The sequence below is a fragment of the Olea europaea genome, chromosome 8, assembly GCF_002742605.1.
Source record: "Olea europaea var. sylvestris chromosome 8, O_europaea_v1, whole genome shotgun sequence".
Lineage (NCBI taxonomy): Eukaryota > Viridiplantae > Streptophyta > Magnoliopsida > Lamiales > Oleaceae > Olea > Olea europaea.
In genome coordinates, this window is record NC_036244.1 from 6,531,225 (window position 1) to 6,556,023 (window position 24,799).

At 34.4% G+C, this 24,799-nt stretch overlaps 2 protein-coding genes across 3 annotated transcripts; one reads left to right on the plus strand and one right to left on the minus strand.

The window, feature by feature from the left end:
- The first annotated feature begins 1,842 nt into the window (after positions 1-1,842).
- On the plus strand, positions 1,843-16,483 carry LOC111398663 (ribosome biogenesis protein BMS1 homolog). 2 transcript variants are annotated; one of them, XM_023025676.1, is made up of 19 exons: positions 1,843-2,054; positions 3,184-3,418; positions 3,719-3,865; positions 3,953-4,043; positions 4,423-4,541; positions 5,317-5,507; positions 5,603-5,813; positions 6,827-7,064; positions 7,567-8,018; positions 8,677-8,806; positions 9,074-9,267; positions 9,407-9,762; positions 10,105-10,201; positions 10,273-10,491; positions 11,480-11,719; positions 13,588-13,797; positions 14,714-14,983; positions 15,151-15,354; positions 15,857-16,483. In XM_023025676.1, exons 2-19 carry the CDS (start codon positions 3,257-3,259, stop codon positions 16,016-16,018), a joined length of 3,693 nt encoding a protein of 1,230 aa, XP_022881444.1. In that variant the 5' UTR covers positions 1,843-2,054; positions 3,184-3,256; the 3' UTR covers positions 16,019-16,483. The 2 variants fall into 2 exon arrangements, with proteins under 2 accessions (XP_022881444.1, XP_022881442.1); XM_023025674.1 differs by having other exon boundaries at positions 3,233-3,418.
- Positions 16,484-16,961: 478 nt separating this feature from the next.
- LOC111398664 (monoacylglycerol lipase-like) lies at positions 16,962-20,796 on the minus strand. Its single transcript, XM_023025677.1, has 7 exons — positions 20,264-20,796; positions 19,308-19,346; positions 19,143-19,213; positions 18,576-18,640; positions 18,285-18,374; positions 18,047-18,139; positions 16,962-17,585 (listed from the first exon to the last, which is right to left on the minus strand). The coding sequence occupies exons 1-7, from the start codon at positions 20,680-20,682 to the stop codon at positions 17,148-17,150; spliced, it is 1,215 nt and encodes a 404-aa protein (XP_022881445.1). The 5' UTR covers positions 20,683-20,796; the 3' UTR covers positions 16,962-17,147.
- Between the last annotated feature and the right edge of the window lie 4,003 nt (positions 20,797-24,799).

The window sequence follows — 24,799 nt, forward strand, 5'->3', positions numbered from 1 at the left end:
GGAAATATTTGCTAAGAAATTTCTGACTCAATTAGTTCCATGTGATGCTTTGTGGTGGGCAAGTGTCTAACCATTTCCTTGCTGAATTCTTCAATGTGTATGGGAAGAGCCTTAGTCTAATTGTTTCGCTTGAAACCTCCGGATATTCAATTGTTACACACGTGTCCAGAAATATTGATATATGAGCATTGAGATTTTCTGTAACTTCTCCAAAAAATTGTAGCGCATTTTGGAACATGTTGATAACATCTGCTCTCAAGTGGAAGTTTGCATGACCAAACACCGGATATACGATACTGGGCTGGCTCTCCACTACCGGTGGAACCATATACTCTCCCATGAGCCTTGCATTTTCATCCTCTGCAGCGATATTCGGTTGTGCTACTCCCAAATTAGCGCCAATGGCTATTTGATTTGGATTTTCGTTTGCCATGTCTCCCTCTTTCTATTTTTGGTGTGTTTCAAGCTATTGTCTTCTTCGAAAGTTGAATATTCGTTCGATTTCTAGGTCAAATTGAGCAAGATCACCAGTTCTTGAACTTCGTATACAAAGTCCTAAAAAAGAAAGTAAGAAAAACTGTAAAAAAATTCTAAATTAATGAACTAAACTAAAAATTAAAAAAATCAAATTAAAGTTAAAATTAACTAAAACTAGTAAAAAACAATAGTCCCCGACAACGGCGCCAAAAATTTGGTCGTTTGATTACCCACAAGTGAACGGGATCGTGAACAAGTAATAAAGTGGTGTGTAGAGTGTCGATCCCACGAGGACTATGTGTTTGATCGAGTTAAAGCTAATAATTCTCTTAATCGAATAGCAGAGTTGAGTTGTAACTAACACTATTAAATATATCAATTAAATAGAAAGCAAAGTAAAAGTTTATCAAATTTGCAAGAAGTATTGCTAAGATGTGAAATCCCCCTTGCTAATCCATTTTAAGTTCGATAATTTAAATTGACAATTTGAAATCATGCTTGTTGGTCAATGTTCTTATTTTATTTAAGAGCCTCTCTCGATAGCAATCAAATCTAATCTCACACGTGATTTTCCTATATTTCTATGAAAAATGCGAACATGCAAGATGGTGATGTTGGTGCAGGTCGTGATGGTAGTGATGTTGGCGATGGCAGTGGCGGTGTTGGATAAGAGCGATTGTGGCCAATTATTTGGGTATTTGTGACCAACTATTGGATTTTGGGAGGGAGTGGAATGAAGAATGTTGTGACTAATTAGTTGGTTAATTTGTAACCATTAATTGGTGTTGGGGTAGGATTGGGGATGGGGTGAAGTATAGAGTGTTTGTGATCATTCATTTGATTCATTAGTGATAATAAATAATATGTGAAGATAAAATGAATAACTTATGACATATAAATAATATGTGACCCAAAAAATGTGACAGCGACTAACAATTTATTGAGTTGTGATTGAAAAATAATCTATGACCAATTAATTATAAATAAATTGTGACTATAAATTTTTTATTTGTGACCTATAAAAAAATTATGGCTTGTAAAATTTTTGATTTGTGACCGTGAAATGATTTGTGACATATAAAATTTTTGATTTGTGACTTAAAATAATTTGTGACCAATTAATTCGACAATATGTGATCAAATTGTGTATAACTGCGATCGTAATATATTTAATTAATAAAAAATATTTTTAATTAGTTATTTTATAAATAAAATTTAATTAATATCTAATTTTTAAAATTTAAAATTTTGTTTCTTATTTTTGAAATAGGATAGATATGAATTTTTCAAAAATATTTGTGAAGCCCAAATAAAAGGCCGGCCCATGAACGGATAACCTATGTCTGTTTCGCAAGGCAGAATGGAGGCATTGGTTTTCTTTGCGGTATTGAACTAAAATTGGGAGACAATTCCTCAACCCTCCGCAGTTGCAGCGGTTTCTACCCGGGAGAAGAACCACAGAGAGAGGCAAAACCCACCTTACCCACCCGTACCTTGACTGCTTGGCGACGCCGTCCTCTGTCTTCTTACTTCTCTCTCAGCCGTCCGCCGCCCGCCGTGCCACTGCCGGCCTACCGGTATAAAATCTGATTTCTATGTATTCCTTCTTCTCTTTTTTGCATCAAAGAATTTCTCAGATCAAGCGGATTGAATAGGGCTGTTTTTTTTAAATTTGTCTTTATTATTGTGATAATTAAGATGGAGTTTCAATTCTTGGTACTGTGGTCTGTGGGTACTGGGTAGAATGTCTGCAGTGTCCCACAGTATAGAGTTGAAAGTGTAACTATCCATATATAAATTCCGGTGGAATTGCTTATAGGAGCAATTCACAATCTTCACACGTCTAATATCCTCTGATAGCTCCACTTTATAGATGATCTAATTTCCATGTTACTGCTTTCCCTGTATAAATGTTAGTCAAGAACTATGAATATCCACAGCTCTAGTATTGTTTCGGGAATGCGAAAAAGAAAGAGACGCATTGTGTACTAAGTTCAAGAGAAAGATTAATGTAAAAGAGAATTTTTTTAATAATTAAGCACTAGGATATTTATTGACTGGGAGCCTGTATGCAAGTTTGATTGTTTTGAGTGGAAGGGTAAAGGGATCCTAATAGTCTAACAGAGCATTGTTTAGGAATTTGAACCAATGAAAAGCTGCTCACCTTGGCCATGGTTTTCATAACAGATTAATCTTTATTTATTAGTTCCAATGCTTAAACAGTACCAAAACTCAAATCTTATTGGCTTCTTGGATCTGCTTTTTGAGCTCCGTAATACTCAAATTTTGCAAATAATGGGGATCACACAAAGGTTATAATGCATTTTTTTTTTAAATTTTGTTTTACAGTTAAGTATTAAGTTAACAAGTTCACATTTAGTACCATAATACACAAATTTTGCATTCATACAAATTATGAAGTTCGCCTCAGCCCCCAAAATCACGGAACCGGCATTGCCAAAATCCAGTGGACCCCAGGTGGCTCCGCCCCTGACCGTACCTTTGCATAGATGCTTTTATTTTTCATAGTTTTGTATAACTCTGGAGGATTTGGCTTTGCTTTCTAAAGAAACAAATTTTTGCGCTACATCATTAAACAGCGGGTTTTAGTTGTCTTTTGCATTGACATGATGACACTGCTCTCTCTATAGTGTATTATCTGTGTATAGGCATTTTCCCAATTTCATTTTTCTTGAAATTTGTTAGCCCATTAGGACCAACTGCCTTTATTCTGGGCCCTTTATCCTATTGGCAGCCACTGCCAGAGACAAGCTGAATTATGACCTTGGCGAAGGAGAAGAAACAGGAAGGGAACAGTGAGCAGCCACACAAGTCCCACAGGTCACGGAAAGTAGGAGCCTCTGCCAAGAAGAAATTGAAATATAAGCCGAATTCGAACGATGAACTCTCCAAAGAGCAGAAAAAGTTGCATAATCCCAAGGTATGCTATTAGTTGATTGAATGAAGATTACTGTGGGTTTATTTGATTGGGGATTTATTTGTTTACACACGCATATATTTGACAGAAGTAATGTGGGTTACTAAACTCAAGGAAACACAACCATTTAATGTACCTGTACATAGATGCTTTTATTTTTCTTAGTTTTATATAATTCTGGAGGATTTGGCTTTGCTTTTTAAAGAACAAATTTCGCCCTACATCATTAAACATGGGGTTTTAGTTGTCTTTTGCATTGACACGATGACACTGCTCTTTCTATAATGTATTGTCTGTGGATAGGCATTTGCCTTTGCTTCAACCGTCAAAGCAAAACGATTGCAAGCACGAGCTACCGAAAAGGAGCAGCGGAGGCTTCATATCCCAACGATGGATCGTTCCACAGGAGAACCTGCTCCTTTCGTTGTTGTAGTCCAGGGACCTCCCCAGGTCTGTATAAACGTAACATTTGTTCCTCTTGGTTATCAATTATGCAACAACCATTGACTTCGATGAGATTCGTTGGTTACATTGCAGGTTGGGAAGTCCTTGCTGATCAAATGTCTTGTAAAGCATTACACGAAGCATAATTTACCTGAAGTTCGAGGTCCAATTACTATTGTATCAGGTTGAACAAGCTTGTTCTATTTCTTTTTCTCTAATGATCAGTGTTACGATGGCTTCATCAATGTTGGATTGAACAAAAATGAAGGAAAAGTGAACAAAGTTGCTGTACTTCATAATCCTGCCACTTGGAAAAACAGAGAACAAAATTAGAGCATGAATGAGCCTTTCCATTTACAAAAGATCACCTCAAATAATTTTCACATGTTTTCAATGACTGAAGTCTAGAGAACACCAATACCGCTTTTTTTTTTTTTTTTTCTGGCCAATGTATCATTTAACTGGGGATGCTGACTGGGTGAAATTCCAATGATTTATGTTGGTGCTTACTTTTTTTATTGGCTTGATAATGATAAATGCTTTGTTGATTTATTTTGGTGTAGGTAAGCAAAGGAGACTGCAGTTTGTGGAGTGTCCAAATGACATTAATGGGATGATCGATTGTGCTAAGTTTGCTGATTTGGCCTTGCTTCTCATTGATGGAAGCTATGGTTTTGAAATGGTGAGCATCTACTTGTTGTTTTCTGCTTTTTGCATGTAATTTCTTCCAATTATCAGGCAGTTTTAAGGAGCACATCTGCATCTGAAGGAGGTAAGTACACATACAAAGATGCATACATTACTTTATGGAGATATTGACACAAAATTTAGATTTTTGATTAGAGTCGAGTCAGACCCAGGGGCAGCAGATCTGGTCAGATATGGAGATTAGGTTACCTATGCCATTAATTTATGAATTGAAAGCAGTTCACTCAGGTCAAACAAAGGAGGCATAGTGAGATTAGGCAAACTTCATTGATTTCCTGTCCGTTTGTGGTGAAGTTTGTTAATCCATCACCTTTGTCCTATCTGGACAGTAAAACTCTAAACTGGGAACATGCAAATTGGTCCCAAAAACAGTCAGGTCATGTAGAAGAATCACATTTCTTTTGTTGCAAGGATATGAATAGGAAATCTGTACATGCAAGATAATAATATACACCTTTCATCAATTGATAAAGTTCCCAGCCATCACTGAATTATTTTCATACTTTCCATCTGTTGGATTCATTGTTCACTGAGGTTTAGATTTTCTTGCAAAATTATGTTGAAAATAGTCACATTTCGAATATAGTTGGATTTTCCACCGGCCACTGTCTGATTTTTCCTCAGGCAGGCAATCTTTTTTGCTCTCTGTGTTTGGTTTAAGTTACATTGGCATTTAGTTTGCTTATCATAAACTAGAACATACATTTTTTTGTCATTTACATATAATAGCACTCTACCTCCAATTGCAGGAAACCTTTGAATTCCTCAACATATTACAAAATCATGGTTTCCCTAAAATAATGGGTGTTCTTACACACCTCGATAAGTTTAAGGATGTTAAAAAACTCAAGAAAACAAAGCAACGACTCAAGCATCGATTCTGGACTGAGATATATGACGGTGCCAAATTATTTTATTTATCTGGCCTTATTCATGGAAAGTAAGTGGGTGACTGTTCCCTTCAGCTTGGTTATTAATAATTAACGGGTTAATGATGGGCATTTACATAGTTTCTATTGGTCTGCCAATGAACAGGTACACTAAGCGCGAAATACATAATCTTGCAAGATTTATTTCGGTTATGAAGTTTCCTCCTTTATCTTGGAGAGTTTCTCATCCTTACATCTTGGTAGATCGCTTTGAAGATATTACTCATCCAGAGACAGTGCGCATGAATAGTAAATGTGACAGAAATGTGACCTTGTATGGTTATTTGCGTGGCTGTAATTTGAAGAAGGGAACTAAGGTAAACAACACAAACCAAATTCATTTATTTTTCATTTTCCATTTTAAGCCTCAAATGGGTTAGTAGAAAAGTTTGGACCAGAATGCCCTAGATGGAAGATTTCAACTGATTTTGTTGGATTTTGCATCCTGAAAACTTTCTACATATCCATCACAATGCTGTCAAACCAGGGGTCACGGTGTAAAACTTTAACTGTGTTTATAATACCTATTTTTGCTGTTCGAAACTTTTCATCGGTCTTGTTTATCTCTGTTAACTTTTGGGTCAGCTTATGTGGAAGTTCAATGATGCTGTGGACTAGGATCTTTATATATTTTCTCTTCCTTACTAATTTGCACTCATTCTGTCTCTTACATCTTTTGTATATTCTTTGTTTCTTCAAGAAGTGAATAAAATTTTGTTTTGGGCGTCCATATGTGATAAACTTTCCTTTTATATACTTCTATCTTGAACCATTTGTTTTTTGACTTTTATAGGCTATCTTTCATTTTAGGCTTTGGGTTAATTAATTATCTATAATCGATATCGTTAGTTTACATGGGTTTACCACCCAGTCAGTTTGTTCTACTTAATTCGATTCCTTCTTTCGTGGTCATGTATCTTTCCGGCTAAGGAATGGGGAAGCCATATTTTTCAAATCAATGACTTTGTCATTTGATCCAATAGCGTTCTTTAGATAGGAACAATTTAGTAAATACACACACATATATACACATATATGTATGTAGCTTGGATAGAGTATTGAAAGGAAAGATCTACTAGATAATGAACTGTTGGTGGTTCTAAGCTAGACAATTAATCAACAATTGGAATGCTTTCTTGTGTATTCTCGATAAACCAGTGTTTATATAGATGTAGGAGGATCTGTACTTTCATGTGAGTGCAGTGGAATTAAATTCCTTATTTGGTACCTTCCTGTCTCCTATGATATGATTTTCTATTTTCATTGCCGAAAGAGCTTATTATATTCCTTTGTGCAAACTATTGTGTAACTAGTTTATAACATACAATAGGTGCATATTGCTGGCGTGGGTGATTATAGATTGGATGACATTACTGCCCTAGCCGATCCTTGCCCTCTGCCTTCAGCTGCCAAAAAGAAGGGACTACGTGATAAAGAAAAGCTGTTTTATGCACCTATGTCTGGACTAGGGGATCTCTTATATGATAAGGATGCTGTCTACATAACTATAAAAGATGACTTTGTTCAGTACTCTAAAGATGGAGTTGATGCCAGCGGGACACAAAGAGGTTTATATTTTGTTTTCATTTGTACTTTTTTCCCGTTTTTTAATACTGCAAAATCTGGATAGTCGTGATTTCGAAAGAAATAAATTACACAAATTCTTCTATGTTTGGTTTACTGCATGTTATATATTAAGTGTTAGAAATTGGCATGGACATCTTTGTTCTCTGTCCCTCCCCTTTATTGTATTATTTCATGAAGTTTCTGAGAAAGAGGGCATATTGGTACATGCATTGATAATATACACATACGTTAAACAAGGATTTGAATATTACAACTTACAAGTTTGCACTAAGGATGAAACCTTGCCAGCTAAAAGTTCACGTGCTTAGTTAAGTCCCTCATCGGTATTTTAATTACTATGAATATAGGGAAACTAGAGCAGAGAGTAAGGATAGTGAACTGAAAAATTATAGAGGCAAAAAATTAACTATCTTATTTCAGTCAGCTTCTTGGCATTTTACTTCTTGCTTTCTGCTTCACTATCATGCGGTCTTCCTTTCACAGGAAAGAAACGTGACCATGGCATCGAAATGGTTAAATCATTGCAGAATCCGGAATATTTACTAGATGAAAAAACAGAGAAGAATATTTCGATCTTTGGGAGAAGATCAGAAGCAGCAAGTGGTTCAACAGATGCTCCTGACTCAGGTATTCAAAGGGGAGCCTTGGAGCCTGCGGAGCTGTATCGATCTGGGATACAAGATGAAGATGGTGAGTCAGAGGAAGATACTGATGCTGAGGATGGAGATAGGATAGAATCTTCAGATGGAGAGAAAATTCTTAAAAAGAACTTATCTATGAGAACTTCAGATGATAGTTCTGATGAGGAAAATTACTTTACATCAGATCACCAGCCTCCAGCTGAAAGAAACTTTAAGGAACAGATAAATTTCCATGATGGAAGGGTGCGAAGAAAAGCTATTTTTGAAAATGACATGGATATTGATCATCTGAAGGTAATTTTAATTATCATTCAAATGGTATCCTATTGTGGTGGTAGTCTTCTTTCTCAAACATGAATGTGGAACATAATGATCAGGTTATAGTGATCAGACACAGATTAATGAAAAGAGTATTCGTATAACCAGAGTGTCTATTCTCCCTTTTTCGTGGTAACTGCCTTTGTCCAATTTACATGTCTATTTGTTGTACAAAAAACAATATTATTTAAAATGTAAAGATACTAAGAATAAAAGATAGAGACATTTATAATCTTTTAAGGATGCAACAAATAGCCAAGTTAAACATAAAGTTATATGATGAAAATAAATTTTGGAGCTAAGTCTTCAATAGGCATAAAAGTACTGGTGTTACTGAAGGAAATCTAGAAACTTGTCCGTTTTGAAAGATTAGCATTGCATGTTAAGATCGTTGCCTGGGCCTCTTTAAAACGTGAATACATTTCAGAATGAATTTCGTATTTCAAGGCCTGAGCACAGGAACACAGCCTATTCTTGAACATCATGCGACTTGGCACATTAGTGATTTTGTATCAATTTTCTCTGGATTGGTACCTGTTGGAATTTTAATATTGTTTGTTTTCATAGAGATTTCGATTCAACAATCAAGTATGTGGCTTTTGCCTCAATCATGTTGTGTATCCTTTCAATGCAGGACTCTGATGATGATGAAGCAGATGATAATGATCAGGGTTCTAGTGGTACTGAAGTAGAAAGTGACAAAGACGAAGACGCGTCTTCTCATTCTGATTTTTTAGATGTGGATGAAGATCATGCTAGAGATGGTAATCTTTGTTACTTCAGTTAGATATCTGTATATAATAATATTAGTACATGTTTGTATTTGGATTTTCATAACCGCGGATATATCTGATTTGAAAAAGCATCTCTTTTTACGTATATATAGTTTGGATTTATTACTTTGAATATATATGATTTGAACAACATCTCTTTCTGTGTATATATAATTTTCTTTACACCTTCCAAAAGATTCCTTCTGTGTTTCAAGAAAATTTTACCTTTTCCTTATCAGTTTATGCATGTTCTTGCAGGAGAGGACATGGGAAACATTTCAAAGTGGAAAGAATTCTTGGCAGAACGAACTGCCTCGAGAAAGAATGTTAATCTCATGCAACTCGTGTATGGGAAACCTGTGTCAGAGTCTTCAAATGAGAAGCAAAACAGCAGCGAGAAGGAAGAAAGTGAGGATGATGAATTCTTCAAGCCTAAAGGGGAGGGAAATAAGGTTTGTCCTTGTATACTCCCTCTCTCACACACGCGCACATGCACTGCTTGTTTTTGCAATGTAATGATCTTGGTTATTTTCAAAGTCAATCTTGGCACAGTGCATAATGCTTGTTGCTTCTTTAATTGATTAATTGCAGAAGTCAAAGGACAGAATTGATGATGATAATGTGGACATTGAAGACTGCTCCAAATTCATTCACTATGCAAGTGAAAAGGATTGGAAGAATGAAGATTTAATTGAAAGCATCCGTGATCGTTTTGTTACTGGAGATTGGTCTAAGGCTGCAATGAGAGGTCAAGTTTCAGAAGCCACCTCTGGTGATAATGATGAAGACAATAATGATGTATTTGGTGAATTTGAAGACTTGGAAACAGGTCAAAAGTATGAGAGTACTCAGACAGATGGTCTTGGTAATGTCGATAAGGATGATGAGTTAACTGCTGAGGAGAGAAGACTGAAAAAACTGGCTCTTCGTGCAAAATTTGATTCCCAATATCCTTCTCTTAGATATATTATACTTGCACATCTCTTTTTCTATATCGTTGTTCTGTGTTGGCTAATAAGGATATATTGCTGGCAAAATTTGTATTTAGATCTGCATTGAAATGCTTGATTTTTCTTTTTAAGAATTACTTAACTATGAACCATTCCTGCAACTTTTGTTGGTTGACTTGATTTAGTGATTGCTCTTGATGTCAGTGGAGAGAGGATTCTGGTCTTGAAATCTCTTTAGATTTATGACTAGCTACAATACCGCGGTTGTTAGGCCTTATGTTGCTAATTTATATGGCATCCATGTTATAATTGAACTTTGTGCCCTTAATTCTAATACACATATGACAGTTCTGAATCGCCTGATGAAGACAATGATGGCAAAAGTGACACCAACTTTAGCCGTGGACAAACTGGTGGAAGTGGGTATGTTGATAAGGTAATATCTCTAGTACTGATACGAGCTAATATGCAAAAATCAAGAAAGTTACTTATTCAGTATTTCTGCAGTTGAAGGAGGAAATTGAACTTCGGAAACAAGTAAATATGGCTGAACTCAATGAACTAGACGACACTACTCGTATTGAGATAGAAGGTTACAGAGCAGGGACTTATCTTAGACTTGAAGTTTCTAGTGTTCCTTATGAAATGGTAGAAAATTTTGATCCTGCTCACGCTATTCTTGTTGGAGGACTTGCACTTGGAGAGGAGAATGTTGGATATATGCAGGTTAGAAACACATTTCTTTTATCATTTATTTATTATCTAATGCTGACTGTTGTGCTAGGTTATTCTTTATTTCCTCTTATACTAGTATTGCTGAATCTTATTAAAGAATTATCTCCCCTATTACTAACGGTGATTGATTACCCTTTGTTCTTCTCTCCTGTCAAAGGAATAATTTGACATTAGTTATGCTTTTGGAGCAACGTTCATTAGTTTGGGAATACGCTTCCTAAACTTGCCATATTTTTGTTCGAGTATGGATCTTGTATATCGGGTTCCACCTCTTTTATCAGAGGAAACATAGAAAGATGGAGGAAGATATATTGCTTTATTTGGTTTGCTAATAATTAGATGCTGAGTGAAATATCGCATCATTTTATATTCTGTTGGGGGTCGAAAGGCAAGAAATATAAAATAACGAAATTCACACTTGTTGCTATATGATTCGAGTAACTGATTGCCTTCGAATGAATTTTGTTTTATAGCAAATCTACGCCTAATCATATTGTCTACTAGCTAAAATGCAAAAGTCCTATATCACAGATATGTTGATTGAGCTTGTTCATTGCTTGAAAATTGTTGTTATAATTTTTTTGTTCCAAATGTGTCCAGTTTTTGAAGTCACAATGTTTTCTAGTACTACGTAAATATTTTGATTTGCTTCCTGCAACCTAGAAAGTGGCGTGTTTTTCCTTTTCGGTGTTATATTTCTGCTTTTGGGACAGATGAGGTTGAAAGTTGTAACACTATACTTGTTCTGTTCATATACAGAGTGCTTGTTTGATAAGTCGGATGATTATACAGCCATATTATAAAAGAAAAATAAGTTAAACTTTTGCCATCGTAGTGTCCAGTCAGTTCTATTTACTACCTTGTACCAAACAGCCCTGAATGAATTATTAATTGCATATACGTACTTTTTTACTCATTGTTTATCACATATCAAGTGCATGCTTGTTTATTTATTTATTTATTTTGTTCCCTTCTAAAGGTACGGCTGAAGCGGCATAGATGGCACAAGAAAGTATTGAAGACTAGAGACCCAATAATTGTTTCTATGGGATGGAGACGCTATCAGACCATTCCCATATATGCCATTGAGGATCGCAATGGTCGATATCGCATGCTCAAATACACTCCTGAACACATGCATTGTGTTGCCATGTTCTGGGGTCCACTTGCGCCTCCCCATACTGGAGTGGTTGCTGTTCAGAACTTATCTAATAACCAGGTATAATTTCTGTTTTTTACTAGGTTTTGGTTATGTTATGCGCAAAGTAATTATGATTTGGATGTATATTTGTTTTAAAGTAAAGGCAAGAACAGGAGCATGTTTGGTTATGCATGAAGCAAGTTTGACTTTAAGTTAATTTATTTACTAACAAAACTCATTTTAAAAGAAAGCAAGACCTTTTTCCTTTCTAAAAAGTAACTTTTAAGCATAGCCAAATATGCTCTGGGTTTATGGGATTATTTTGTCAAATTTGAGCACTGAATAATTAAATGCATAATAACCATGGCTGGTGATCTATGTGAATTTCAGAATTGAAAACCTGAATGAAATGGGATTTTTCCTGTTTAACGTAGGACTTTTAACCAACCTGAGAGACCTTTTTCTTTAAAGAAATCTATTACAGTATTTTCCAAATTGCACCAGAAAGCTAAGCTAGGGAAAATGACTTTTAAGGGGTCAAGTCTGCAAAATTAGTACAGATAATCTGTATATTGCTCATTTCATATTTTTATAGCTTCATTTACTAAATTCTTTATGTTGATGATTTCATATTTTTATAGCTTCATCTACTAAATTCTTTACGTTGCTCATTTCTTATCTTAACATTGTTCATGAAATTTTCGATTCCAAAGCATGACTTCCATTATCGAATTTATTACTTTTTCCTTGTACACGGTGCATAATGTGTATTTGTACTAGTGTTCGAAAGGCTAAAGTGAATATTGAAGCATTTTGCTTTCGTTATGTGAGTCTTAAAACTATGGTGCTTTGAGTCATAAAAATCGCTTAAATGATTAATAAAATTCAAAAATTTTATAAAGATACAAATTATGCTCATAATGAATCATAAACTGTCTAAAATATCTATAATAAAACATTTCTTAAATGCCTAATATTCAACTACAAACATAAAACGGATCTCAACAAAACATAGTATAATAAATTACTACGGTAGTGATCACATAATGAGATGACTAATCCACAATCATAACTGAAAGTCTAAAACAACTGAAACAATTGGCTGACGGCCAGCTGTTTGCAAGAATTTATTTGCTTTGACTTTAAAGAAAAATTAAACTAGGAAAGAGAAAAATGAGGAGACAACACCTAGTCAAATATAAAAGAAGGATAAGAAAAGTGTAAGGTATTTATAACTTGTCATCTACCTCAAAAAAACTGCGAGTACTTCGGAGGTCATACTTCAGTTTTTGAATTCGAAGGCTAGGGCACAGCACATGTGGGATCACTTCCCTAATATCAAATTCTTTTCTTTTTACCTTTTATGGAGGGTTTACTTTAACACAAAAAACCTTTAAATTTTCTGGGACGAAATGAACAGCCCAAAAGGCCGATATTGGTCCCACAGTTATCTCAAAAGTGGAGGGCCGATTGGCTCACACTCCCGCTTGCTTGAGGCTTGTGGCTTGAGGCACAAGTCTTGACACATGCCACTCAAAGTGTAAGCACATTTAGGCTACTAATGAATGCCTCCCATAAGGCGAAACCCAAGCGTGCTTCTCAGGTGCTTTTGAAACACTGGTTTTCCCAGCATTTTGGTACTGCATGTTTATAGTTTTAGTTTGTTAGATTGCATGGATATTCAACTGTATTGATTCCAAAGGGGAGCATATGGAATTTGGTTTCATGTTAACAGAGCACAACAAAGCATTTGCTTGTTCAAATTAGAGATGCTATAGATTCTGGTGTTATGTTTAACAAAGCCCAACAAAACATTTGCCTTTTCAAATTAGAGGTTCTATACCCGCTGATAACTATTCAATGTAGCAATTCACTGTTTATTTTCCTTAAAGAAAAAAACATAAATTTTTGTTTTCTTTTCCCTCTTGACTTGGTTTTTGTTGCAGGCAACATTTAGGATCACAGCAACTGCAACAGTGCTGGAATTTAACCATGCTGCAAAGATAATGAAGAAGATCAAGCTTGTTGGTTATCCCACTAAGGTCTTCAAGAAGACTGCTCTCATTGAGGGCATGTTTACTTCAGATCTTGAAGTAGCCAGGTTTGAAGGTGCTGCTGTGCGAACTGTTAGTAAAATACGTGGGCAAGTGAAAAAGGTATCTATCTTACTAACCGCCTGAGCCTGAAACCCCACATAATTGTCAATGGTTAAGTTTAGTTTCCGTTGTTACTTCAATCTCTTTCCATCATCATAGAATCAATCAGGACTATCCACATTCTATGAAAATCTGGAAGTCTAATTCATTAGGAAGAAGTGGCAATTAGAGGAAAACAGTTATAAGAAACTTTTCTTTTATCTCTGATCTTTTTCGGGGTGGGGATCCACTGAACAGGGTGCTGGGAAAAGTTTCCGTATAATTGGAATTGTCGAGCATTTTCTACAGGAGGTCAACAATGAGAGTTTGTTGGGCGAAAAAGAAAAATGCATAAAATAAAGTACCAAAATTTTGTTGTGTATATGGTAGAAATGATACATTCTCATGTGCAGCCAACAGAACAAATACTTACAAGTTAATGTTCGAGTTAAAAATTCAATTAATACAGGATGAGTTCATTTGTCACATCCCAACAAGCAGAGGTGGCAGTAATTGTGGAGAAACAAGTAAATTGTGGCTTGGTTGTGGTGGGGGACAGGTCTTGTGTAGACCTCTAGTGCCTTTCATTATTTAGAGTGATGAGATCTTAGTAGAGCAAGCTAGAAAAGGTGTAGACCTTACTAACATGCTCTAATGTGGTGCCGAGAATTTAGTTGCACGAGATCTTTTAGTAGATGGAGCAATAGCAATGAAGTAATAGTAGTGATCTGACCCCATTTTTATTGAGAATAAGGCTTAGTTGAATATTGTTGTGCTATATATGTTCCTTTGTGCTTGTTCTTGTTCCTTTTCATCAAACTTTGTTCAACTGTTGTACTATACATACTTAATAGGGATTGTGACGGCTAGAAAACTTGCATTGCTTTGGAAGTAGGAACTTATATGACATTGTTATTTTTCTGTTGTTTTGATTTAGGCTGCAAAAGAAGAGATTGGTAACAAGTCATATAAGAAGGGCGGTCATGCTAAAGAAGGCATTGCTAGATGCACATTTGAGGATAAAATCAAAATGGGCGACATTGTGTTTCTGCGTGCTTGGACTCAAGTTGAAGTACCTTGCTTTTACAATCCATTAACAACAGCCTTGCAGCCACGTGATAAGACATGGCAAGGAATGAAAACAGTTGCTGAATTGAGGAGAGAACACAATCTTCCTGTACCTGTCAACAAGGATTCACTGTATCGGGTGAGCACTTGCTGCTGTCTTAAACTCATTTCCCTCTTGTACTCCAGCCTACCCCAAAAAATAGAAAAAGGAAAAAAGAAAAAAGAAAGACATGGAATAACAAAATACATTCCTTTCTGCGTACAGCATTCTTACCTTTTATTTTTTGTATTGTTTTACTTTAACAGCCAATTGAAAGGAAGCCAAAGAAGTTCAATCCACTGGTTATTCCCCCATCGCTACAGGAAGCTCTGCCATTTGCCTCAAAGCCCAAGAACATTCCTGCTCCAAAGCAACCACTCCTTGAAACTAAGCGAGCTGTTGTTATGGAACCTCATGAACGAAAAGTGCACACCCTTGTTCAACACCTTCAGCTCATTAGAAATGAAAAGGTATTTATTGGAAAACTAAAATGTAGAAGAGAAAATGGCTTGTTTGGACCTTTTGTTATTTGGAATTATACCATTCTATGATGCTACCCAGCCTTTCTAGTCTTAGTTTTTTTATTGCTGAAGTGGAATCTCTCATGTGAAGTCTGGTGGTTTCTGGTAATTGTCATTAGTGTTCATTTGGCAACCTAGAATGAGATTATTGCAATTGAAAGAAACATTGTGCTTAACTTACTCTTCTTTAGTGACAAGCATGTTTTGGCTAAGCTTAAAAAGTTTAATTATCGGTAAATAAGCAAGAATTTTACTTTGAATTTGGAAATAAGTTACTTAACTTGCTAGCAATGTTTTTTGTACTTTGAAGTTAGTGAAAAGTAACATTTCCAATCATGTTTGAAAACAAAAAGTTACTTTTAGTAATTGCTATAATTTTCTTTTGACGTTTAGGCAAACATGTTTTGTCAGATTCAGAAGTATTTTGACATTCGTAATAATCTTTTCATAGATGAAAAAGCGCAAGCTCAAGGAAGAGGTGAAGAGGAAAGCACAAGAAGTGGAGCGCTTAAAGGAAGAGCAGCTTTCAAAGAAACGCCAGAGAGAGGAACGTCGTGGAAGGTACAGAGAGCAGGAGAAACAAAAGAAGAGAATTCGCAGGAAATCCGAATGACACTTTTCAAGTTCCAGCTTTTTCTGGTTGCATGATGGTAACCCTGCGGCCTTCAGAAACTTGGTGAAATTATTGCTTTGCAAATGTCAAGTTGGCTGCTGATACTGATGGGCAGCTACAAGTCAAGGGCTGCTAGTTATATGTGTGGATTAGAGGAGAAAAACCCAAATTATGGAGATAGATGGAGAAGTAATATTTAAACACTAAGCAGCTCCATTTTTACATGCAAGGAAGTTTTCCAGTTTTGTTAGACTACATATGGAGTTGTCTATTTTTCTTCTAATCCAAAGATGTGAAATACAAAATTATTGTTCGTTTAACTAGAAAACTACCAAATTTTCTGATGGCATTGAGCATTGAAGACTGGGGAGGTACCTTTGGTAGCTTTAATTCATGGTATCATGTAAAACAATTTAGCCCCGTTTGGTGGGCATTTTTTTGTAAGAATATTGTTTTGGTGGTGAACTCAATGGAGTCAGTTTACAAAAACAAATTAAAGAAATAGTTAAAAGACCAAAATGACTGGAAATGTTTCAAAATAAATAAATAAATAAAGTGGGACGTGGAATCTCGTGTCAATCAGATGGAGGTGTAAATAAAGTGGGAAAATTTTTGAGTTTGCATGTGAAATATTTTATGTTGTGAATAATTGAAAATTAGAAAAAAGGAGTTTTAGAAGAATGAGAGACACGATAGATGAATTGTTGAAATGGTGCCTGTATTTGAATTAGGAATGTTGCCTTTGATATTCTAATGTAATTAATTAATAATCACCATGAAGACTCGAGACTCTATTTCTATAGCATATGTGATGCATTCTTAAATGGACGATTCAATATCAGTATTAGGTATCTCCATTTATCATCTTTTATTGCCCAAATATATATATACACACACACACACACACTCTCTCTCTTTCCTCGTAACAATTTGGACAATAAAAGATGATAAATGGAGATACCTAATACTGATATTGAATCGTCCATTTAAGAATGCATCACATATGCTATAGAAATAGAGTCTCGAGTCTTCATGGTGATTATTAATTAATTACATTAGAATATCAAAGGCAACATTCCTAATTCAAATACAGGCACCATTTCAACAATTCATCTATAGATTGACAACTTTACCAGCAACCACTGACATTTTCAGGGTTGCATGCACTTAATCGCTTCTCCATCCAATAGATGATATCCTGAGCAATTTCTTCACGCTCAGGCTCGAAGAGGAGGTCGTGCAAGAAGCCCTCGTAAAGCTTAATGTCTTTAAACTTGGATGCTGCCTCATCGTACAAATCCTGAGAGGCAAACGGATCAGTAACTCTATCTGCAGTTCCATGAAGGACAAAGAATGGAACTGTTATGGACTTGAAGTTGCGGGTCAAGTAAGAAGAGATGCGCAAGATCTCATGGCCTGTTCGGACCCTTATGGGTCCAGTATAGACCAATGGATCCGAGTACTTTGCCAAGAGTGCTGCAGGATCCCTGGAAACCGGGATGCCCTTTTTGTTAGCACCTTTGAACTGGAACCTAGGAGCCACCAGTGAAAAGATTGGTGCCAAGGCCTGCACAAAAGTATACCAAAAAAATCTTTATTGTGCCAAAACTGAGATTCCACATGGTAATTATAGCTTTATAATCAGCAAGATATGCTAACGAAAGCATATAACTGAAGTTGTGGTGCTTTTCCTTCTTTGTAAAGAGAAAAAAGGGAATACATTTTCAAGGCAAGAGAAAAAAAGGTTAGGGAGTTCAGCAGAATTAGCCTCTGTTTGACAACTATTATTATCTGGGAAAAACAATGTTTTGAATAGTAATCTTTAGGAGGTGTGGTTAAAAAGTAGAGCAAAGTTTTGGGTTTACGTGTATAATATTTTATTGTGTGTGAATGTATGCTTGAATATGATTATGTAGAAAAAAGAGTTTTGAACTAATGATTGCCAAACATAGGCTTAATCAAATAGACCGTCTCTAATCAGTGACAAATCCTTCAAAAATCAAGACGAGAAGGAACGTAAAGACTTACCCCAACAATAGGATGAGCTGGCTTGACACGCAAAGCTGGTGAGGTCAATATGATTCCCTCCAACATTTCTTCTATATGTGAATATGAAGCAGCCTATATAATACGAGCAGAAATCCAGCATTCGATAGTAAGACCCTAGATCATGGAAGTTCAAAGAACTTACCAAAAAAACGAAATGAAGAAAATCGAAGAAGAAGAAAGTATCTAGTCTATTGCGTAATTCTCCAACAAGCCTTACCTTCAAAACCACTGCCCCTCCAGTTGAATGACCAAATAGGAAGCATGGTACTCCAGGGTTCTCCAATCTGATCTTTTCCAGGAAAGCCCCCTGTTAAAATAGCAAAATGCATTATCATTATATCCAGCTTTATTTATTTCATATTATTACGAAACAACATATAATCACTCCAATGAATGACAGCCAAAGATTATGTTGGTCTGAGGGAGGACCTTTACGTAGGGTGGGATAACAGAAGTCACTGCCAAGAGGCCAAGATGAGTATGGAATGATACATAAAGTTGCACTTACAGTATCTGCAACAACGTGATCCAATGAAGGTACATATCCATGCAATCCATCACTTCCCCCATGACCTATGAAAGAAATTAACTCTTTTAGGGAGAGATACAAACAAACATCCCAACTCATCAAAACAAATTATAATGCCACAGATACTCAGTTTACCAATCTTAAAGCCAAAATGATAAATCCTTTTGAAGTCTCTGATAAAGCAGAGCATGGAAAAATAAAGATCAATAAAGGGCTATTCAACACGAGTAAATGTGAAATAGAATCAGAGCATCAACTATATATCACTTAGGGATTAATAATTTAGTCAACTAATCAGACAGAAATTGGTGTGAATTAACAACGATGCTTGTTCATTTCATTATTCACAATTTTTTATTCTTAAAAAAAAAAGGGCCACTTATGGTAAGACCATGAACAGAACTTTGCAAATGCCTTGCAACATATTCAGATAATGTTCTGATATTGAATAAAAATCAATTCAAGTTCATGGCTTCTTAGAAACAGATTAAGAGAGGAGTTCCAGAGATAATCTAAAGAGTTGGAAAAAATCTTCCAAATACTTACCTGTCCAGTCCACCGCATAGACCCCAAAGTTGGAGGAGATTAATTGTTTAGCAAAATAAGCATATCGTCCGCTGAAAATAGAACACAAGAACAGTGTATGTTACACAAGAAGAATAATATGAAAAGAGAACAAGTAAAACAGAGTCCTAACGGATTAGGCCAGACCTGTGTTCGTTAAGTCCATGTACGATGATCAGAATACCCCTGAAAATGAAAAATGGTCTTTAAGAGAGAAGTCCAGAAAGCAAACTAAAGGCAGCAAATAACATGGTAACTGTACATTTTGTAGAGGGAAGGGATGAAAACCACACCAAAAAAAAAAAAAATAATAATAATAATAATAATAATAAAATAAAAATAAAATAAAATAATAATAAGACATCAACTGCAGAAGCCCTCATCCGTTTCTTGTACAGTAAATCCCAGCTTTCCAGTATTTTATTAGAAAATTAAGAATTCGATGCAGTGGATTACAAACAAATGCACATAGAATTCGCATATTTTCTTTGCAAAGATGAAGCTGTAGGCAGTATTCCTTTGAACTATAACAGGGACATCACCCTTCAGTTACACATACGTATCTTCCCAAGGCCCAAGCCAGAATTCTGCTAATTTTCTTACCCGAACAAAATTCACTAAAAACTTAACTTTGACATCGGAGTATGGTTAGCCATCTTCCCCTTTCACAGAAAGCACTGTTCTTTTTTGCACAGTTTGGGGAAAAAGTTTAATAAAACAGTCAACATGGAAGTCCCGGTATTTCCAATGTCAACAAAATTAATGAAGCACAACCAAAACTATTCCACCAGGGATCAACAGAAAATCAAAGAAGGAAGAAAAAGCAAGCAAATTATACATTCGGAGTCATCAATTACACAAAATTCTCTCTTTCTTCCATCAGAAACCCAACTCACTAATAATTTTCCAAAACGTGTATATGAATGTACACATAATTTAAAAAAAAAAAAAAGTATTTAAAAAGACCGTGCTTCTAATTCGAATACAATACTGACCAATTAAACTACGGATTAACAACAAGAGAATTGATACACTATTAAACAAAACTTTAACAATCAAATGGCGAATCTCGATAATCAAAATTCTTAATAAGAAAAACGTACTTTAAGTCACCGGAAGCCGGGAACCAAGACCTGCAGAACAGAGCATTGTGTCGAGTACCAAAAAACAACGAGGTACTCCACTGGCACAGACTGTTACTGTCACCGGAATCCTCCACCACCATTTCTATAGCCTCAGCAAGGGCCCTGCGCCTCAACGTATCCTCCTCATCTCTCCTTAGTCCAAACTTCCTCCGCTTCACCGTCGCCGCCACCACCGTGGGGGATGATGGAGGCGATGTGGCCAGGCGGTGGCGTCGAGGTAGGAGGAGAAGGATCCAGACGAAGTACGAGTAAATTAATAGAAATGATTTTCTTAAGGCATCGTATGATAGAATTGACTGCCGAAGGTTTCTGAATAGCGGAATTATCCGGCCGCTCGCACCCGACGTCAGCTCCTCCATCTGCACGGCCGTCTCCATTAGAGATAGAAAATGAGTATACGAGTATATATTTTGCGCGTCTGTGAATATACGTATAGAGAGAGACACACAAAGACGAAATGTTTTGGGGGAGAGAGCGAAGGGGAAAGAATCAACGCGTTAATTGGGTTTTTATAGATGAAAATGGTAGGGACGAGTGACTCCTGTGCTTTTCTATACAGTTATCTACGGTGAGAATAAATCGTAAGTTACAAAATAAGAAAATTTCACTTGAATTCACATAATTTACATGTTTATTTTTTGTTGATCTCAACTTTTATTATTATTATTTTTTTAATTTAATAATTTTGTTCATAACGGTTAAAACGGGTAAATTCTTAACCTAATTCTCGTAATGACTCATCATATATATTCGGCAACACAATTCTTAATATGCTAAAATACCACGTGTTTTTTTTTTACCATGAAGTGAATTTTCCATGGTGGCAAATACCATTTATACAAGTTAATGTTTTCAAAATCGTTCGGAATATTGACCTAAAGCATAAATGGAAGAATGTTAAGGGCCATGGGGTTGGATTGAAGTTGAATCGATAATAAAAAGCTAAATAGATAAATAAAAATTTTAAAAAATAAATATATATTAATGAGTGAATCGATCGATTTGTTTCTTATTTTAACAGTTTTAATCTTTTTTTAATTTCATTATATCCTGATTTATTTTTGGACCTATTAATTCGATTCAATCAATTTATTCGGTTTAATTTGGACAATACTAAAATTTGGACATATTTTGGTAACAATTAGAGACACAATAATCAAATTTAGGTTTTAATGATCAAATTGAAAAAAAAAATATAAACTAAATGATCAAATTAAAATAAGTAGAAGTTAGGCTAGCAACCTAAAATCATAGACTTGTGTAAGTTCATTGATCTACAACTAATTTTTTTAGTCGTAGCATCTTCATATTACCATTTAGAACATATTAGTCAGAATTAAATGTGCATTGCATTTTATTTCAAAATATTTTATAAGTATTGTAAAACTAATATTTAATGTCAATTTGTTGGGAAAAATTGATGAATCTCAAACGCTTTAAAGAAAAAATTTACAAGAGAAATTTAAGAAAAACATTATGCTCTTAAAACTCAACTTATATAATTCAAAATTTTTATGATGATTAAATATTACAAATGAATAACTTATTTATGCTTCCTCTGTCTCATTCATATATGTTGTCTTTCCTTATTTTATTGTCTCAATTATATAGTTTTATTTATTTATTGAAAATGTTTTGTTTTATTTACTAATATACCCCTATTTAGTTTAGCTATTTATAACTAATTTTTTCCACTTAATCATGAAAATTGTGCAAATATAATTAAGGGACAATTAGGAAATTTTTGGCAAAAATTGATTTTTTAATAACATTAAATACGATTTCTTAATTTGTGTGAAAAACAAAATCAGCCTATATAAATGAGATAGAGAGAGTGGTAAATTTGTTATGTAAGAATTAATTGCTAATATATGAATTCAAATATTCGTTAAATTTTCTAGATAACATGAATAGAAATAAATTCATCTATAATAACTCCAAATACATGTAGAGGTAGATTAAGATTCATCCAGTCTAGATTAATGTGAATATCAATTGATTAAGAATTAATAACCCGAAATTCATACATGACAAGAAATTGTATTATTTACTACATATTGAAAAATGAAAAATAAGATATTATTGAAATAATTGAATTGCATTATGGTTAAAATCGTCCAAAAACGATTTTCACTTAATGTGATAATATATTACTCCTTCCATCCAAATTATATAGGTTGAGTTTCCTTTTTCTCTTGTCCGACATATATATATATATATATATATATATATATATATTGAGAAATGAAAAATAAGATATTATTGAAATAATTGAATTGTATTATGGTTAAAATCGTCCAAAAAATGATTTTCATTTGATGTGATAATATATTACTCATTTCATCCAAATTATATAGGCTGGGTTTCATTTTTCTCTTGTATATATATATATATATTATTTGTTTCTTAATTTAGAATATTTCATTTTATTTCTTTATCAATATACCCTTATTCAATTTTCTCCACTTGAAATGCTAACTTCTTGAAATCATTCAGATACATACATTTTCCACTTCTTGGAAACATTAAACAACTATCATTTCTTATTCTTCAAATTAAATCATTCAAATTCTTTATTAATTTCAACAATAATTTATTACTACATACTAAAAATTAAATAGGGGTAAATTATGAAAGATTTTAGCAAAAATTAATTTTTCAATGACATTAAAGAAATTTTTTTAATCTGTACGAAAAATGACACAAGTCTATATAATTGGGATGGAAGAAGCATATATTTTGGAAGTCTTTATAAATTGATAAAATTGTAAATAGATAAAATGAATAATCTATAATAATAAGTTATTAAATATCACATCAAGTGAGAATAATTCTTGGAGCGATTTTATCCTTACTATAATTCAATTATTCTAAAAATATTATAATTTTCCTTTTTACTTTACTTTTCGTTTTTCAATATGTATTAATTTCCAATTAAAAATCCTCTCACATTCCATAAATCGTTTATATACCCAATAATTAACAATTATTTTTCCAATTAAAACCTCCTACCCCTTTTCAAAGCCTTTGTCTTGCACTAGCGAATATGTACGTATGTAATTGGCGGGTTTGATGAATAAGATTCTCCAAAGAGATTAACTCTCTCAAGTTCATATACAATTTATATATTTTCGAGACTATTCAATTAATTTAGGAGTAAATAAATTATTAAAATTCACGTACACTCATTCATTTTCAAAATTACTCGTTTTATTTTCGATACATATTATTCTCCAAGTTGACGTACACACCATTTTGTTTAAATTAATTTTCAAGATCACAAGTATGTAATTATTATTTTTTCTAAATTCATTAATTTAAAATAATTAGATTCCATGTTCATGAATGTATTTGATAGTTCACATGAGTATTCAACGTAAATGAATTGATCTCTCAACTATTTAAACTATTTTCACGAATAATTTAGACATCTTACTCATCAACTTTTTTGGAATTTATTTGACGGGCCTTTTCTTTTGAAAATTTTCTTCGAATGGTCATAATATATATATTTTTTAGGTGGGCAATAATTTGGTTGTATAAACCACAGATATAACAGATTTTGAAAGATCTCAAGGACTTGAAAAGGATCCTCCTATGCACAGAGTACTAAATAAGAATCAGAAAAATTATCGCGCGATGTTCTTTTTTTTTTTTTTTTTTTAACGAGGTGTCCCAGCTTGCGCCAGACTATATTCTCGTTCCTGAACCTCCGGCCCCTCAGCTGCTCAGGGAGGTAAATCGCAGGATGTGCCCTTGTTGGTTCCCAGATTCCCACATGACTTTTACTTCTTCCCCAAAGGGAGCCTCCTCCATGGTGATTAATCCACCAATAATTCCTCCTTTATTGGATCAAAGGTTCCCACCAGAAATCGAACTCTCCACGCTTGGTTTCAGAGTCCCCCAATGTGATTGTTCCGCCAACTTAGATGTATCCTGGGGGGCTTATCGCGCGATGTTCTTGAACATGGGGGAAATTGATAGAGATATTAATACAATTATCATCATCATTTATTAGAAGCTTTTATTATTATTATTATTATTATTATTATTATTATTATTATTATTGTTGTTGTTGTTGTTGTTGTTGTAAAAGTTGGTGCAATCTATGAGATTCAAAATTCCACGATAATTGCATGATATGCTCGAGCTTTTTCACGATATAATATTACTCGATGACTAAAAAGTTCATTCCACATAAACAACTTGTATTAATTATTTTTTATATTCACATCTTCAGTTATTACTTTTATATCACTTATAAAATATTTCAGAATAATGTGTAACGCAAGTTCAACTATGAATTTTGAATAAATAAGTAGTACTTGGAATATTTTGAAATGAATAAATAAAAAATGACTTGAGTGGTAATAAATCATTTATACGCATAAGCCGAGCATTAGTTCAAATTGGAGAAAATCACAGCGAATGTAACAGGAGAGGTTGGGGTTGCTTGAGAATAGAACGTGAGGGGATATGCCATTTAACACACGT

What these genes read in the sequence shown, in the direction of transcription:
- LOC111398663 (XM_023025676.1), top strand. Translation starts at nt 3,257, where the DNA reads ATGACCTTGGCGAAGGAGAAGAAACAGGAAGGGAACAGTGAGCAGCCA. An exon ending in TGGATATTGATCATCTGAAG is followed by an intron (nt 8,019 to 8,676) that starts GTAATTTTAATT and finishes CTTTCAATGCAG; the next exon opens with GACTCTGATGATGATGAAGC. An exon ending in AGAATGTTGGATATATGCAG is followed by an intron (nt 10,492 to 11,479) that starts GTTAGAAACACA and finishes TCCCTTCTAAAG; the next exon opens with GTACGGCTGAAGCGGCATAG.
- LOC111398664 (XM_023025677.1), bottom strand. Translation starts at nt 20,682, where the DNA reads ATGGAGACGGCCGTGCAGATGGAGGAGCTGACGTCGGGTGCGAGCGGC. An exon ending in CCGGCTTCCGGTGACTTAAA is followed by an intron (nt 19,347 to 20,263) that starts GTACGTTTTTCT and finishes TTTCATTTTCAG; the next exon opens with GGGTATTCTGATCATCGTAC. An exon ending in CAGCTCATCCTATTGTTGGG is followed by an intron (nt 17,586 to 18,046) that starts GTAAGTCTTTAC and finishes ACTTTTGTGCAG; the next exon opens with GCCTTGGCACCAATCTTTTC.